This window comes from Marmota monax, unplaced genomic scaffold (genome assembly GCF_021218885.2).
Source record: "Marmota monax isolate L192 unplaced genomic scaffold, Marmota_monax_Labrador192_F-V1.1 WCK01_AAM20220418_F8-fsc00137, whole genome shotgun sequence".
In the NCBI taxonomy this organism is placed as follows: Eukaryota; Metazoa; Chordata; class Mammalia; order Rodentia; family Sciuridae; genus Marmota; species Marmota monax.
In genome coordinates, this window is record NW_026692854.1 from 433,566 (window position 1) to 450,539 (window position 16,974).

General features: G+C 33.9%; 1 protein-coding gene across 13 annotated transcripts in view; it reads left to right on the forward strand.

The window, feature by feature from the left end:
• The window catches only part of Mycbp2 (MYC binding protein 2), a 272,081-nt gene that overhangs the window by 209,976 nt on the left and 45,131 nt on the right, over nt 1-16,974 (forward strand). For 8 of the 13 annotated variants that reach the window (XM_058580959.1, XM_058580960.1, XM_046449465.2 and 5 more), the window contains 4 exons: nt 7,287-7,388; nt 11,786-13,426; nt 14,346-14,515; nt 15,383-15,627. In XM_058580959.1, coding sequence (XP_058436942.1) covers nt 7,287-7,388; nt 11,786-13,426; nt 14,346-14,515; nt 15,383-15,627 — 2,158 coding nt within the window. The remainder of the gene's footprint in view (nt 1-7,286; nt 7,389-11,785; nt 13,427-14,345; nt 14,516-15,382; nt 15,628-16,974) is intronic. The other 5 variants (XM_058580962.1, XM_046449467.2, XM_046449470.2 and 2 more) reach the window with 1 other exon arrangement.

The window sequence follows — 16,974 nt, forward strand, 5'->3', positions numbered from 1 at the left end:
ACGACAGCAGAATGCATTATAATTCTTATTACATATATAGAGAGCACAGTTTTTCATATCTTTGTATATAAAGTGTGTTCACGCCAATTCATGTCTTTATACATGTACTTTTTTTTGCATTACAATTCTTATTACACATATATACCACAATTTTTCATATCTCTGTTTGTATATAAAGTAGGTTGATACCCAATTCCTGTCTTCATACTTGTACTTTGGATAATGATGTCCATCACATTCCACCATCCTTGCTAATTCCCTGCCTCCTCCCTTCCCCTCCCACCCCTCTTTCCTATTTATAATCCATCTGTTCCTCCCATGCTCCCCCTCCCTACCCTACTATGGATCAGTCTCCTTATATCAGAGAAAACATTCGGCATTTGTTTTTTTTTTTTTGGAGATTGGCTAACTTCACTTAGCATTATCTTCTCTAGTGCCATCCATTTACCTGCAAATGCCATGATTTTGTTCTCTTTTATTGCTGAGTAAAATTCCATTGTATATATATGTGCCACATTTTTTTATCCATTCTTCCACGGAAGGGCATCTAGGTTGGCTCCACAGTTTAGCTATTGTGAATTGTGCTGCTATAAACATTGATGTGGCTGTGTCCCTGTAGTATGCTATGTTTAAGTCCTTTAGATATAGTCTGAGAAGAGGGATACCTGGGTCAAATGGTGATTCCATTCCCAGATTTCTAAGGAATCTCCATTCTGCTTTCCATATTGGTTGCACCAATTTGCAGTCCCACCAGCAATGTATGAGTGTACCCTTTTCCCCACACTTATTGTTTGTCTTCATAATAGCTGCCATTCTGACTAGAGTGAGAGCAGTAGTAACAAAAACAGCATGGTATTGGCACCAAAACAGACGGGTAGACCAATGGTCGAGAATAGAGGACACAGAGACTAACCCACAAAATTTCAATTATCTTATATTAGACAAAGGTGCCAAAAACATGCACTGTAGAAAATATAGCATTTTCAACAAATGGTGCTGGGAAAACTGGAAATCCATATGTAACAAAACAAAATTAAACTCCTATCTCTCACCATGCACAAAACTTAACTCAAAATGGATCAAGGACCTAGGAATTAGACCAGAGACTCTGTGTCTAACTGAAGAAAAAGTAGGCCCTAATCTTCATCAAGTGGGATTAGGCCCCAACTTCCTTAATAAGACTCCTATAGCACAAGAATTAAAGCCAAAAATCAACAAATGGGATGGAATCAAACTAAAAGTTTCCTCTCAGCAGAAGAAACAATCTGTGAGGTGAACAGAGAGTCCATATCCTGGGAGCAGATTTTTACCCCTCACACATCAGTTCGCTAATCTGTAGGATATATAAAGAACTCAAAAAGCTAAGCATCGAAAAAACAAATAATTCAATCAACAAATTGGCCAAGGATCTGAGCAGGTAGGAATTTAAAAAGGGATAAATGAGGTTTTCTAGATAGTTTTTGGTCTATTTTTACAGCATAACTTGATTAGAGATTAATTCTTAATTTAATTAGGCTATTAAAATGTCAGAATGAGAGTCAGGTTTTTTCGTAGTAGTTAGATAATTTTTGTCCTGGATTATAATCTTTCCTTGTTTGTTTGCCTGCAGTGAAAGTGTGTGGATGGAGCTCTTGACTTAGAAAGGAGGCCTGTGTTTAATCTCTATAGTTCTGTCTAGTTTACTCTAGTTCTGCTTCTAACCAGCTTTGTGACAGTACCAGCCAAGATCTTTTTCTGTAACTAAAGAAAAATTATGATTTTCAACAAAGATTTCAGGAAATCAGGTCAACTTTATTTAAATATTCAAATTCATTTTTTTTAACACTTGGACTTACAGCATCTGTTATAATGAACAATGTATTTAGTTTTAGTTTTGGCTGTAACATCTCTAGCACCCCTACAAATTGTTATCATTTTAGTCCTGGGCCTGAATTTTTTTTCACGCAGCAGAACCATCTTCCCTATTTTATGAAAGCCTTTACCTAGGTTATTTTGCTCCTCAATCAGTAATTTCTCAACAAGTATTTATTATGTGTCACCCATATATTCCAAGCACTGTTTTGAGCACTGGCTGTTCAAAGAGGCCAGTTTGAGAGAGTTTGGCACAGAATTCATGGTGACTTTACCATAGTGTAGCCAAGGAGATGTTAGTAAACCATGGAATGTTGAATTTATTTTTGAAGAGGAATCCTCAAGTTCGCTTACAATGAACAACAATGAGAAGAAAATTGTAAAGGGTAAATTTAAGGTTTTTGCTTAGGCAAGGGCTGCAGGAATACCAGGTTTGGGGTGGGAATAACAGCTTAATTTTGGACATCATGCTGGTAAGCTATTCTTGCATAACATACCCCAGAACTTAACAGTTTAACCAAATAAAGCACTCTTTATTTGGCTCACAGTTCTGTAGGTTGGCAGATTAGGCTGGGTTCAGTTGTATAGTTCTTCTGGTCTTGGTGCTGAATTTCTTCATGCATCTATAGTCAACAATAGGACAGCTAGACATCTTTGTTTTGGGAAGATGACAGACCATTGCCTGAGGTAAAGAAGTGATTGAGTCAAATGTCCCATGATTCAGCAGGCTACTCTGGGTTTGTTGTAGAATTCTGAGAAAATAAAAATATGCACAATCTTTTCAGGCTTAATGTTGAAACTGATACATTACATCTGCCATTTCTGTTTGTTTAAAGCAAGACACATGGCTAGCTTACATTTGTGGGTACAGAAATAAACTCTTATACTTCATATTTTGGTTAGAAATTCTGCAAAGGAACATGAATACAGGGATAAGCATTACTGTAATCATGTTAGCATATAAATGTATTTTGGATGCATTGAGTTTGAGGTTACTAATAAATCCTTTGGAGATACCAAATTGAGATTTATATATTACTCTGAAGTTCAGAGGAAATGTCTGGGTAAGGCGTATAAGTTGGTATCCCACTGACTTATAACAGAATAATTTGAGAGTTGCTTGTGTATAGGTAACAATTAAAACTATATGGGTGAATGAAAGCAGCTGCAAAGGAGATAGGGGTAGAAAAGAAAAAAGGCCTAAAGACCAAACCCTGGCACATTCCAGTTTTTAGAGGGTGGAGAGAGGAGAAATTGGCTAAATAGACTAATAAGAGGCCTTTTTCAATTGTGTAGAGGCAATATCTTACACTAGAGAGAATGGGCCAGATTATGTGTTATGCACCATACTTAGTGGTTTAGACTTTTTTTTTGTAAGTATACTGAATGAGTGCAGGGAGCAGATAGAGGAAATAGTTTTGTAGGGTATTAAAGAGAGGGTTACAATTGATTTTATATTTTTAAAGTTTAACTAAAAATAGTCAGATATGGTGTTGTATGCCTGCAACACTTTACTTGGGAAGCTGAGGTAGAAGAATTTTCAGAAGTTTGAGCCTAGCTTGGCAACTTAATGAGGGCCTATCACAAAATTTTTCAAATAATTTATGAAGGGCCGTCGATACAGCTAAGTTGTAGAGGGCTTGCCTAATATACATGAGACTCTGGATTCAACCCCCAATCTGTCTGTCCCCACCAGCATATACACACAATATAACTGAAAATATTATGAAAAAGACAGAGGAAAGGGAGAATATTGGTGGTAGGGAGTCCAGAGAGAAGCTAAGTAGGGTTAATTGTGGAAGGAGGAACCAAGTATAGAAATGTTTAGGCAATAAAGTACCCAGGGCATACTAATCACAGTTGTGGAGTCAATCTAGAATGACATCCACTTTTCTGCTTTGTTTTGAAAGATAATATGCTTACTTAATACTAGAAATTCAGAATCAAAAGCAGGTGTTGAGGAAAAATGAGTTAAGTTGGGTAACTTAGCTCCAGTGGTAGTTACATAATTAGAAATTACAAAATTTATTTAGCACTCTCATAACTAAAAATGTCACTGTTGAGAAACAATTTGAAAATATACCATTAAATATACAATTTTATCAGAAATTCATCATTAAAGCATTGTCTTGATTTGGCACCTAATTGAATTTATAAGGATTAGGTCTGCTATATCTCCCAGTTTATTATTCTCTCAAACTTCCACACTATAATTTATCTTTTTACTTAGGCTTAGCAAAACTGTTTATCTTTTAATTCAGATTTCTCATTCTTATTAGATTGTTCTTCCTCCCCTTCTATTAAGAAATGAGTCAGAGCCATCGTGTGAAATAAATTTTTAGTGTTCAAGAGGCCTAAGTCTTCCAGCTCCATTTTAGAGATGGCAGAAATTCTCATCACTTGTTTAAAGTACAAATCTAAAACTTGAAATGAGAATCTGCTAATTTACTCCAGTGTTGTTGTTGTTTCTTTTTATCTATGACATTTCATTTATCTTACATTGATTGTAAAAATTGGGAAAGACAAGAGGTCAGTTATTTCAAACTTCTTATTTTATACTTGCAACCCGCAAAATAACATAATATCATGAGCATGAGACTGTTCTATTGTATTTCTTAGTGTTTGTTAGAGACTTAAAAAAAAAAGATAAGAATGGAAGAGAGGCCCTCTACTTTATCTGTAGTTTACACTTATCCCAACTTTGTGGCAGTAAGCTGGTATCTACCTTTTCTAATTTCTTCAAATACTGCTTTAAAAGATTGTTATACTAAAAGCACTTTTGTTTATGGTTTAGGTTTTAGCTGTCTTTCTATTAAGCATGGTGTCTGCCTCAGGCAGGACATGGTTATTATTAATGTTAATTATATGTGACCAAAGTGCCTGTTTCTCTGCTGTGTAATTACTGGTTTTTCCCCTTGTAACTAATAAGCAATTTGTGAAAAGGAGGACTTTCATTTCTGAGAATATCTTTAGCTCTTTAGTGTCTGAAGTTGTTGTTTAAAGAGCAACACCTGTCTCATCTTGTCTTTGCTTATTTATTTATTTATTTATTTAAGTACTGGGGATTGAACCCAGAGGTGCTTAACCACTGAGTCACATCCCCAGCCCTTTTTTATTTTTTATCTTGAGACTAGTGTTACTAACTTGCTTAGGACCTCACCAGATTGCTGAGGCTGATCTCAAACTGTTTCAGCCTCCTGAGCTGGTGGGATTATAGGTGTGCACTACTGCACCCTTGCAATACCTGTCTTTTCTTGAAGTGTCTTTTCTTGAAGTTATTTTTTCTAAGGTATAGGATATATATACCTGTCAAATTATATTCAGAAATGTTCTATCTCAGCTTTCACAAAAGGAAATGAATGCTTTTCATTCTTTTGTAATTCTTTTAGTATACTAATGTGTATGTAAAGAAGCTTTAATTCTATTGGGGGTGTAGCTTAGAGATAGAGCCCACATCTAGCATGTGCAAGACCCTGGGTTTGGTTCCCAGCAGTCAGTCGATGAGATGAATAAACTTCAATTCCTATTCCATGTCTTATTCTCCTCTCCCATTCAAATAATTCCACATTTCTCCTGATAAATTTACCACAAAGAAGAATACTGGATTCATTGATTATGTACATCTAAAGCTGTCAGATAGTTGCCATAGCTAAAAGTATATAATCATTACTTTACCTTATTTTAAATTCTCTGAAACACTGATAGAAATGAGCATAATAATTATACTTAATTATACCTTTTTCTTTTTTCTTTTCCTTTTTTGCAGTACTGGGGATCAAAACCAGGGTCTTACACATGCTAAAGAAGTACTCAACCATTGAGTTATACCCTACCCCAATTATACCTATTTTTTAATATGTATGTCCTTTGGTTACTTGCACCTTTTGGACAGATTGAAGGTATTATTTATATATTGTCTCTTTTAGGGCCAAGAAACTAGTTTTTTATGGTTGTTTTTTTTTTTTAAGTAGACAGTTTTCCAGCAAATAATTTCTAAGAAATTTGAGCTGTGGGTTATACTTAACCATTTACTGCCTATTGTAGAAACTTATGCTGTCCTTAAATTTTTAATGTTTTTGAGCATCTTTTTTTAATGACTTCTATGACAACAAAATGCAAAAGGTGTCAGGTGCAAAGGAATTCTTATGCTGTTTAAATCGTATATAATAGATAATAATCTTTAGTTATCATTGAATGCATGAGTTAGGACAGTGAAATATTTCTCTTCTTCAAGAAACAAACTGGAAAGGTGGCAGATTCTGAATGGAATTCAAACTACCAGTGTCAGGACACAGTCTCTTGTCTTGTTTGCTAATATCTATGAGGTCCAGGTTTACAGGAAGATAGAGGAGCATTGAATCTTAAGAATACCATTCTTATTTGAACCACCCATAAAAAGAAATGTGAGAAATTATAAGGGTACTTGTAAGATAAGATAACAGAGGCTTAAGGACAAACTAATGGAAAATGGTATTGAAGTCCTTTCAATATGTTACAAAGCCTGGAGAAACTGGATTCGTAGGTATAATTCAGTGAGTGAAAAGAAACATTTTTTTTGAAGTGAAAAATCTAAAAACTGATTGTTGTTAAAAGACTAAAGAAATTAAATTAACTAGAAATAGCACTTGTTCTACACATTTAATTTTTATAAAATCTGTTTTTGTTTAATCATAATTTCATAGTTATACTAGTTAACTTTTTTAAAAATGATATTTTTTAATTTAAAAAAGGGAAGCAATTCTATGAGAGAGACATAATATTGATGCACAAAAGAAGTTCATCAGTTTTTAAAAAACCATTTGATGGGGACTAAATGATCATACTTAATAAGAACCTTCCATTCATAGATGAAGTAACCCATTATTTAATCCATCTTTATAAAATTAATTCTTTGGAGAATCATATAGTTAACTAAATAGAATAATACTAAAATTTTTTTAAATCAGAATTTTTCTCTAGTGCCCATTTGAAGTCAGTGTTGATTAATATAAAATTTCCTCTTATAAATAACATGAGCTCTTCATGCATCATTAATGCTCTGCTTTCTTTGTTTTGGATCGCAAATATCAAGTCCCTGGGTCACTTCATTTTCTAGTTACACAAAGTTGAGTTTACTCTAAATGACACTTTAAAAGTTATTGTACATTGCTAAGGGTACTAAAACAGTGTATATTTTTCTTTTATTCTCATTTTAACTTATTAAGTTTCAGGTCAACACATTTGGACATGTTAACATGTTATTGATCAAAATTCATTAATTTTACCTTTGTTTTTAGTTTCAATTTTATATAAACTATTAGGAATATAAACTATTAGGAATAACAGTTTATAGTTACAGACCATTTTAAAATGCTTTGTTTTTTGCTTGTGTTCTCTGCTAAATTTTTTTTTCCATTGAATCTGTGCTGCTTCTTTGCCAATGTTTTCCACTGTAGAATCTCCATCCCGCAACCTTGCTTCTCGTGAGCGCATTTACAAAAATTTTGGTGTAGCTGGGCCTGCCTCTGCTCTCTCATCTCTGTCTCACAAACTGAAGGGTGGGTATACATGCATCCATGGATGGGCCATTCTTATTGAATGAAGGAAGTATCAATAAAGAAGTTTCAGTTCACTTCATTTTCATCCCATTTCATTTTTAAAAAAATTAAGGTTTATCATTTTATTTAAAATTTTATGTGTTTGAGATAATTTATGATGTTTCTGTTCAATATTATAGTATAGATTATACTAATTGCTATGCATGTTTGTTATCTGTGGTTAAATAGTATTCTTGTTTACTTTTAAACCTTTATGAGATCTTAAAAGATGCAGTAGGTATACAGAAAGAAATCTCTAATTTGAGGAATTTGAAGTCATTATCAAAAAAACAATGGCATAAAACACATGATTATACAAATATAGGGACTTTATGTGACACTTTAAACATATTTTACTGTCATATAATGTAAAACTTATTTTTACCATTTAATTTTTTTAGGAGAAACATTTTGATAAGTTAAACATTTTTTATTTTAACTTAGTTATCAGGGTGGTTGCACGCATTCCCCCCCACTACACACACGAATACAGGTAAGTCTACCTGTCCTGTCTGACATAAATGAATCTTCCTTAATAGTTTCTTAGTGACTTAGTTTTAATATTTTCAATTTCAAAATGTTTAAACTATTGACAATTAACAAAATTTCAGAACATTTTAAAAATATGCCTTTGGTACTTTAAATTACTTACAGAAGCCAGGTATGGTGGTACACACATGTAGCCCTGCAACTTGGGAGGCTAAAGCAGGAGAAACACAAATTCAAAGCCAACTTGGGCAACTTAAGACTCTGTCTCAAAATAATAAATAGTCCTGAGGCGTAGTTCAGTGGTAGAGAGCACCCTAGGACACAGAAATAATTAATTGATTGATTAATTCATTAATTAAAATACTATAGATGTTTACTCAAGTATTTTTCTTAATGATTAAAGTTTTAAAATACCATATTTTAAGATAATTTAAAAAAACAGTTTTGCATCAATAGCAAATACATTGTAGAAGTTGTTCAAATAATTGCTAATTTCCTTTTTTCTTTAAAATGGCTAAAACAGTTTTATATTTCTCCTTTGCATAGTAAATAGGGTTATATAACCTGATCTGTATAGTATTATCTCTAGTAGCTTATATGATTATGGAATCTGATATGTACTTCATATTATGTTGCAGTATATTATATTATAGGATATAATAGTATGGTATCATATAACCTGATTATGATTTGGGCATGAAAAAAATCATGTAGGTCACTTAGTGAGTGAATAGTTAACATTTAAAATGTTTAGTTGAATTTAATTTGAATGCACTAAATTTCTGTTCTGTTATGCATTACTATTCAGAATTCCTTTGAGGTTAAAAAAATTTTTCCTATTATCACATAAACTTGCCTATTATAAATATAGTCATTAAGCAATAAATGTGAAATGCTATATATGGTCTGAAAATTTAGTTATCTTCTTATATTTATTGATATTTTGGGGCAGCCACAACATGACAATTCTTAGTAACATTTCTAAACTTTTGAAAGCCAAAACTTTTGAAAGCCACATGAAGAATATAAACAAAAATTAGTTAGCATTTGGGCTTACTCACTTAATAAATATAGCATTTTCTTTTTTAAAAAATATATGAAGTATATTTTGAAGAAGTGTTTTTAGAAGGATTTAGCTATGATTTGAAAAATACATCTCAGGAAGAAATACTTTTGCCATTTTTTATACACTGGAACTTCAACAGATGTTTAGCTATCATCATTTACAGATCTTGAGAATATTTATCCCATTACTAGAGGAATATAAATAAGGTATACTTATTGCTTACATATAACAAGTGGTGTTCCTAAATATTTGGCAGTTTCTGTTGTTTAGCCAATTAGAGAACCTATTTGCATTATGATGTAATAACCACCACTGTGAATGCACCCACCCTTAGAATTAAATGTAACATAGGTATTATTCACCGTTCCATGTAACAACTATATAGTCAGCTATAACATGAGATAGGTAGTAGATAATCTTAGTCAGGAACTCATTAAGTTTGAAATCCTAAAGTGTCCTTTTTAATAAATAAAGAAACTCAGTTTTTCAGATTGAAACTTTGGAGAACAGAGTACCAAATATAAAATATTTACTGCCTATTTGTATAAATCCATCATTATATGTGATGCAGCTTCTGCAATAAATGTAGTGATAAAGAACAGTTTCTAGCTCTTAGAATAATAAAAAAAAATACTCCAAATATCACATACTCAAAATTGTGGTCAAAACTATGGTGACTTTTAACTCTTATCAAATAATAATTTATTTGCTTATAAAATTTGCTCTGGACTGTTACTTGGTCAATAAAATAAAATGGGCAACAGCTTCTTAAACTACTTTTGAATAGTTTGAGAGTATCATGTATCAAAGTCACATCTGTTTGTATTCTCCCAAGACAGGATCAATATTTGGAAATCCTTTTTTGTGTGTGATTTTTTTCCACCAATTCCCACTCAAATTTAATTGTTTCTTATAACAATGTTTAGGTCTGTGTATGTGGCACAGTGGTAGAGCATTTGCCTAACATGTAAGAGGCACTGGGTTCAATGCTGTGCACCACAGAAAAAGAAGAAAGTACATATATGATAAAGGAAATTTATGATAGAATAATAAAGTATTGCAAGAAACCAAAGAACAGTATGTTCAGAATAGTTACTTTTATTTATTCAAAGAACCAGAATAATTATGCTAGACATTGACATGTAGCAATGGAAATAAATATTCAGTTCATCAGTGTGCTCTGCACCCTATTATTCACATTCTATTATTTTTTCTGTAGAATTATCCACTTGCAAGCCATCTAATGCTTAACATAGCAATGACTGCTGTCACCTCTGCCCTGTGGTCTTGGGAGCTGTTATTATAAAATGTAGATTCTTAGGGAATCTGAACAATAATAGAAGAAAAAAATTAGAAAAATAGTAATTTATTGCTAATTCAACAAATATTTTTTGAGCATCTACTGTATTCCAGGACCCATTTTTGATATGATATCACTGAAGAATAACACAAAAATACTTGCTCTTGGGGACCTTATTTGAAGAGGACAGATTCTACCGCACTACTGTCCTGACATAGATTACAAGAGTGTGATTATAACCCCCTACACCCATACACAAAGCAAACGAAAACATTTTTGTATGTTATACAAATTTGTTCACATCCTTTTCTATAAAAGCAAAAGAAATCTGTGGTTATAACCAGCAAATTAATCTCAATTTCCTAGGAACCCTCTTTCAAAAAATATAAGTACTTCTAACAAGATTTGCAGTTTTTCAGTTTTTCATACCACTTGAATCACCGCAGTCTGGTTGTTTTCTTCCTAGCAGCTAATTAATAGTACATGAACTAAGACTAGGAGTTTTTATTTTAAGGGGAAAGGGAATGCTGAAGGCTGTAGCACTTACTGAGGACAAAGATAGCCTGGCTCTTAATGCCTCAAAAGAAAGCATAAAATTAGCAGAAAGGAGAGACACTGAGTGAGGACAGGATGCCACAAACAGATGGCTTCCATGTAGAATTATCTAGTGTTTTGCTTCAGAAAAGGAAGGAAGGGAGGTTTGTTGTTTTGTTTTGTTTTGTTTTCCCCCTTGCTCTTGTCATTTTCCAGATCCCCTTGTGTCAAGGGCCCTCAGTTCAGACTTGTACTTCTCATCCTCAGGATACTGCCATTCCTCCTATTTCCAAAGGCCATAGACTCTTGAGTTTTAATCAGCTAAGCTTATTGAATGTTTGGAATAGAGCCTGTTTAAAAATAAAAGACTGCCTGACTTGCATACAACTAAATAATAGCTTTAGGACATTCCTATGTTAACTATACATTATGCTAATGCAATCATTAAAATAGGGTGTTTCCTAAGCTGTTCTTTATTAGTCTTAATTGTATTCATTGTGCAATGGAAAGCAATAAATGCAGAAATTCAGCTTCTTAACTCAGCTTAAGGATGTGATGTTTTAGTCTACTAGAAACTTAGCTTGAATAATTCATTTTGAAAACACATGTATTTTCATAATTTCTTATTTGAAAAAAATTAGATCTTTGGTCTTTCTTGTCCCTCACTGAACTTAAAATATATTTGGTTGTACTAGGACTGAGGTTCTGATTGTCACTAATAATTCACAGTGGTCCTTAGATAATATCTATTCAGTCTATTTTGCATCTGTGAAAGTTTTTAGTGGTAATGGTTGTATAATGATTTAATAGAAATTTTGTTGAGAAATAGTTACCTTTTTTCCTTTATTCTTAAACATATGGCAGAAAATATAAATTTTATAGCTTTGTTTATTATTGTAGTGTTTAGTGGGTAAATTATCAGTGATTTCCAATTTATTAACAAGTTTCACTATGAAATGGATCATACAGGTGACCGAGGAAATATGTCGACATCTTCTAGACCAGTCTTGACATCAGGAAAATCAGAACTGTCCTCTAAACACAGCAGATCCCTGAAACCTGATGGACGCATGAGCCGGACTACCACTGACCAAAAGAAGCCAAGGGGTACAGAAGGTTTATCTGCTAGCGAATCCCTTATGTTAAAGTCAGATGCTGCAAAGTTGAGGTCTGACTCCCATAGTAGGTCATTGTCTCCCAACCATAACACTTTGCAGACACTAAAGTCTGATGGGAGGATGTCTTCCAGCTTCAGAGCTGAATCTCCAGGACCAGGTTCTCGGTCATCATCTCCTAAGCCAAAGACTCTCCCAACCAACAGATCTAGCCCATCTAGTGCTAGTTCTCCACGCTCATCCTCACCACAAGATAAAAATCTACCTCAAAAAAGCACTGCTCCTGTTAAGACAAAACTTGATCCTCCTCGGGAACGTTCCAAATCAGACTCTTACACACTTGATCCAGACACCCTCCGCAAGAAGAAAATGCCCCTAACAGAGCCATTAAGGGGACGATCTACATCACCAAAACCAAAATCAATACCAAAGGATTCTAAAGACTCCCCTGGATCTGAAAATAGAGCTCCCTCTCCCCATGTAGTGCAGGAAAACCTCCACAGCGAGGTAGTTGAAGTCTGTACTTCAAGTACTTTGAAAACAAATAGTCTGACAGATAGCACCTGTGATGAAAGCGAATTTAAGAGTGTGGATGAGGGTTCAAATAAAGTTCATTTCAGCATAGGAAAAGCACCACTGAAAGATGAACAGGAAATGAGAGCATCCCCCAAAATAAGTCGAAAATGTGCTAACAGACACACTAGGCCCAAAAAAGAAAAATCTAGTTTTCTTTTCAAAGGAGATGGATCCAAACCTTTAGAGCCAGCCAAGCAAGCCATGTCTCCATCTGTGGCTGAGTGTGCCAGAGCAGTCTTCGCCTCTTTTTTGTGGCATGAAGGCATAGTACATGATGCAATGGCTTGTTCTTCTTTCCTAAAATTTAATCCTGAACTTTCCAAAGAGCATGCTCCTATTAGGAGTAGTTTAAATAGTCAACAACCCACAGAGGAAAAAGAAACCAAGTTAAAAAATAGACACTCACTGGAAATATCGTCTGCACTGAATATGTTTAATATTGCACCTCATGGACCAGATATATCTAAGATGGGAAGCATCAACAAAAATAAGGTGTTGTCTATGCTTAAGGAACCACCTCTGCATGAAAAATGTGAGGATGGGAAAACGGAAGCCACTTTTGAAATGTCCATGCATCATACAGTGAAGTCTAAGTCTCCCCTTCCCTTAACTTTACAACACTTAGTGGCTTTTTGGGAAGATATCTCTTTGGCTACTATCAAAGCTGCTTCCCAGAATATGATTTTTCCAAGTCCTGGTTCATGTGCAGTTCTTAAAAAGAAAGAGTGTGAAAAAGAGAATAAGAAGACCAAAAAGGAGAAAAAGAAAAAAGAAAAGACAGAAGTTAGGCCTAGGGGCAATTTGTTTGGTGAGATGGCCCAACTAGCAGTAGGAGGACCAGAGAAAGATACCATCTGCGAACTCTGTGGAGAATCACATCCATACCCAGTGACCTATCACATGAGACAAGCTCACCCAGGTAAATGACATTATTAAATATATATATTAAATATATATATAAATACTTTAATTTTTAATGAACTAGGTCATTTCTAACTTGAGCTACTCTATGAATTATGTCAAAGGATATGACAACATTTGTCCAGAATTTATAGTATCTGATACTGTCATTTTTACATAATAATAGGCTTTGTGAAAAATGGGTAGAGAAATTCGAATAGTGTGCTGATCAGGCAATATAATATTACTTCATTTCAGTGTAGTAAATTTTAAAATATTGTTTATTTTCTAAATATGTATTGTGTTGTCCAAAGGATGTCATTAAGAAATCACACAACAGAAATAATAACATGTTCAAACACAGAGGTATGATCCCAGAGTTAGATGTCCTTCGATTTTCGTATTTCCTGTTCAAAATTGCGAACTAAATGGATTCTACTGATTTCTTAGGGCTTTCCCTGTTAAAATGATATAAGTTCTTTTATGAGAAAACTGCACTTTAGGAAAATATAAGAATTTCTATAGCATTAATCAATATTTCAAAATTCACCTAGAAGAACTAAGATTAACTTGCTTTCTCTTTCTTCATATTATACCCCAAATGTTTTATAAATTTAATTCCTGAAAATATGTCATTCTTACATAATATTTTATGTTTGTTTTGTCTGTTTTTATTGACATTCTTAAGTAAATCTAAAGGTTACCAGATACTGTATTTCTTTTAATCTGCTCATCTAGAAATGGAGTACCTAACATTTGGCCATTATTTAATCAACTGGTTTTGGTCAAGCATGCGATTTTTTTTCTAATGTAGTTAATAGCCTGAAAAAAAAAAATCAGCTGCTTACTTTGAGAAGGTAAATTTGTCATTAATATATAGTAAGGGTCAAACTATTAAAAACCCTTGTAATATTTATTATTTTTGTTATTGTTTCAAGGTTGTGGCCGGTATGCTGGTGGACAAGGTTACAATAGCATTGGGCATTTTTGTGGAGGATGGGCTGGTAACTGTGGTGATGGTGGCATAGGAGGAAGCACTTGGTATCTGGTTTGTGACCGCTGTAGAGAAAAATACCTCCGTGAAAAACAGGCTGCAGCAAGGGAAAAGGTATTTTTTAATCCATTGTGGTTTTTAATGTTAATGATATTTATATACCATATAAGGCACTGGGTTTGTGGCTCAGTGGTAGAACACTTGCGTAGCACATGTGAGGCACTGGGTTCAATCCTCAGCACCACATAAAATTAAATAAATAAAGGCATTTAGTCCATATACAACTAAAAAAAAGAATCTCTTTATAATCATACTATTCAATCAGTTCCATATGGGATTTTTTAAAGATCAACTTATGAGCTCTTTATAACAGAAATAATATGCAAATTTAATATTTGTACTGGGTCAGCTATTTTTAATTTAAAAGATAAATTATGTCTTATGATAACTAACCTATGGGACATATACCTCATTGACTCATAGGAGTCCTGGAAATTCAAGATCATTCCCACTAATGGCGTACTAAACCATAGAATTTTGTTGAATGCCCCTCTCGCCCCCCCTCACCACACATATATTGCTGGTTTCTTTAAACTGTATTTAGATTTAATGAGTTAGATTTTAAATTTCTCCAAGGATAGAAAGGAAATATAGTTTGTGTATAATATAAAGTAGTTTCAGTCAGTTCAGGAGAAGCATAAAGTGAATGCTACTTTGGTAATCATTATTATTTCTAAATAGTTTTAGAAGTGTTTAATAATTTTTAAAAGAAATTCAAGTACTAGAGTCGTGGCTCAGTGGGAGCGTGCTTGCCTAGCATGTGTGAAGCACAGGGTTCAATTCTCAGGACCACATATAAATAAAGATCTATTGACAACTAAAAAAATACATTTAAAAAAAAGAAATTCAAAATACATAGTCTAACAAATTAAAAATTTAAGTATAAGTAGGAGAAAACCACTTCAGTTTCTTCTTTGCCAGGTCAAACAATCTAGGAGAAAGCCAATGCAAGTCAAGACCCCTCGTGCCTTGCCCACTATGGAAGCTCACCAGGTCATCAAAGCCAATGCCCTCTTCCTCCTGTCCCTGAGCAGTGCTGCGGAACCAAGCATTCTGTGTTACCACCCTGCAAAACCGTTCCAGTCACAGCTGCCCAGTGTGAAAGAGGGCATTTCTGAGGATCTTCCTGTGAAAATGCCTTGTCTTTACCTTCAGACCTTAGCTAGGTAATAAGATTTGTTTGTGTGTGTGTGTAGTGTGTATGTGACTGAGAGTGTGTGTGTGTGTGTGTGTGTGTGTTTCACTACCTTTGGATTAACAGCTACTGTTAATTAACTGATATCAAAAGGTAGTTCTGTATTTCCTTTGATGATAGGGAACAACGTAAGCAATTGTGCAAAGTAAAGAATCCTCTAGGAATTTATTTTCTGCATTGCCTTTAATGGTTTCTGAGTTTCCTTGGCTGGCCTATGATTGGTAGGATATTCATGTTATGGGAATAGGTATTTAATGGAAATACTTTGTCAATTTGTAATTACTACTAATATAGAATATGTATTAGTAAGATAGTAACTATGTTTTATTCTCTGATAAGCTGACTTCAGTCTATTAATAGGGGGAAATGCTAACGTAGAAAGAAACTAATGTTTCCCTCTAGTAATCTTTCAGTTTTAAAATTATTCATTTGGTTAACATTAAATAAGTACCAAGTAGGTATCAGTTTTGTGCTAGGTTCCAAAGACCCTGAAATGAATACAATAAAATCCTGACTTCTGGAATGTTCACACTCTTGTGGGAAGATAAACATGTCATCAGAACATTTACAATGTCATGTGAGGCATACTCTGTTAGAGCATAAAAGAAGGAAAACCCTTGAATCTTCCCAAAGAAATCAGGACAGGCTTGCCACAAGGTCTAATCCTTTAGTAGAGTCTCATAGAATAAATAGATATCCATCAGGTGATTGGAGGACAGTGATTTCTGGCAGAGTATCCCAAGTGAATAAAGACAAATGAAATTGCTACACATTTGAGGAGTCACAGGATTGTTAAAGGATTGGTTGCTGGTGGAAAATAGTGAAATACTGCTTGAAACAGTGAACCCAGGTAATGTGGACTTCTGTAGCTCATGCTAAAGTTGCATTTATTTCTGTAGGCAGAAGAACCAGTGGAAGAATTTTAAACAGGGAAATATATGAAGGGTTTGCAATTAAAAAGTCACTTTGTGAAATGTGAAAACTAATATGAAAATTGGACAAAAGGGCATAAACACAGATGGAGAGACTTGTTAATAGTGTATTATTTTCCTACATGGAACTTGGTATTACAGCCTATACTGTCACACATTACACACTGACACTCCAAAACAGTCTTTCATATTTCAAATTCAGATTTTCTTTATCAGCTGACAGATGAAAATTTTTAGATATTGCCTACAGTTTCAGTTTAGAAAGTTGTCCTCTTTTTATATGAGAGTTGTATGGTTTTTAGAAATGTTTATAGTTACTATTGCAATAGGGCAAATAAAAAAGGAAACAGAAAATGTGAGACTGAGTACATTTGAGTCCAAGGTAG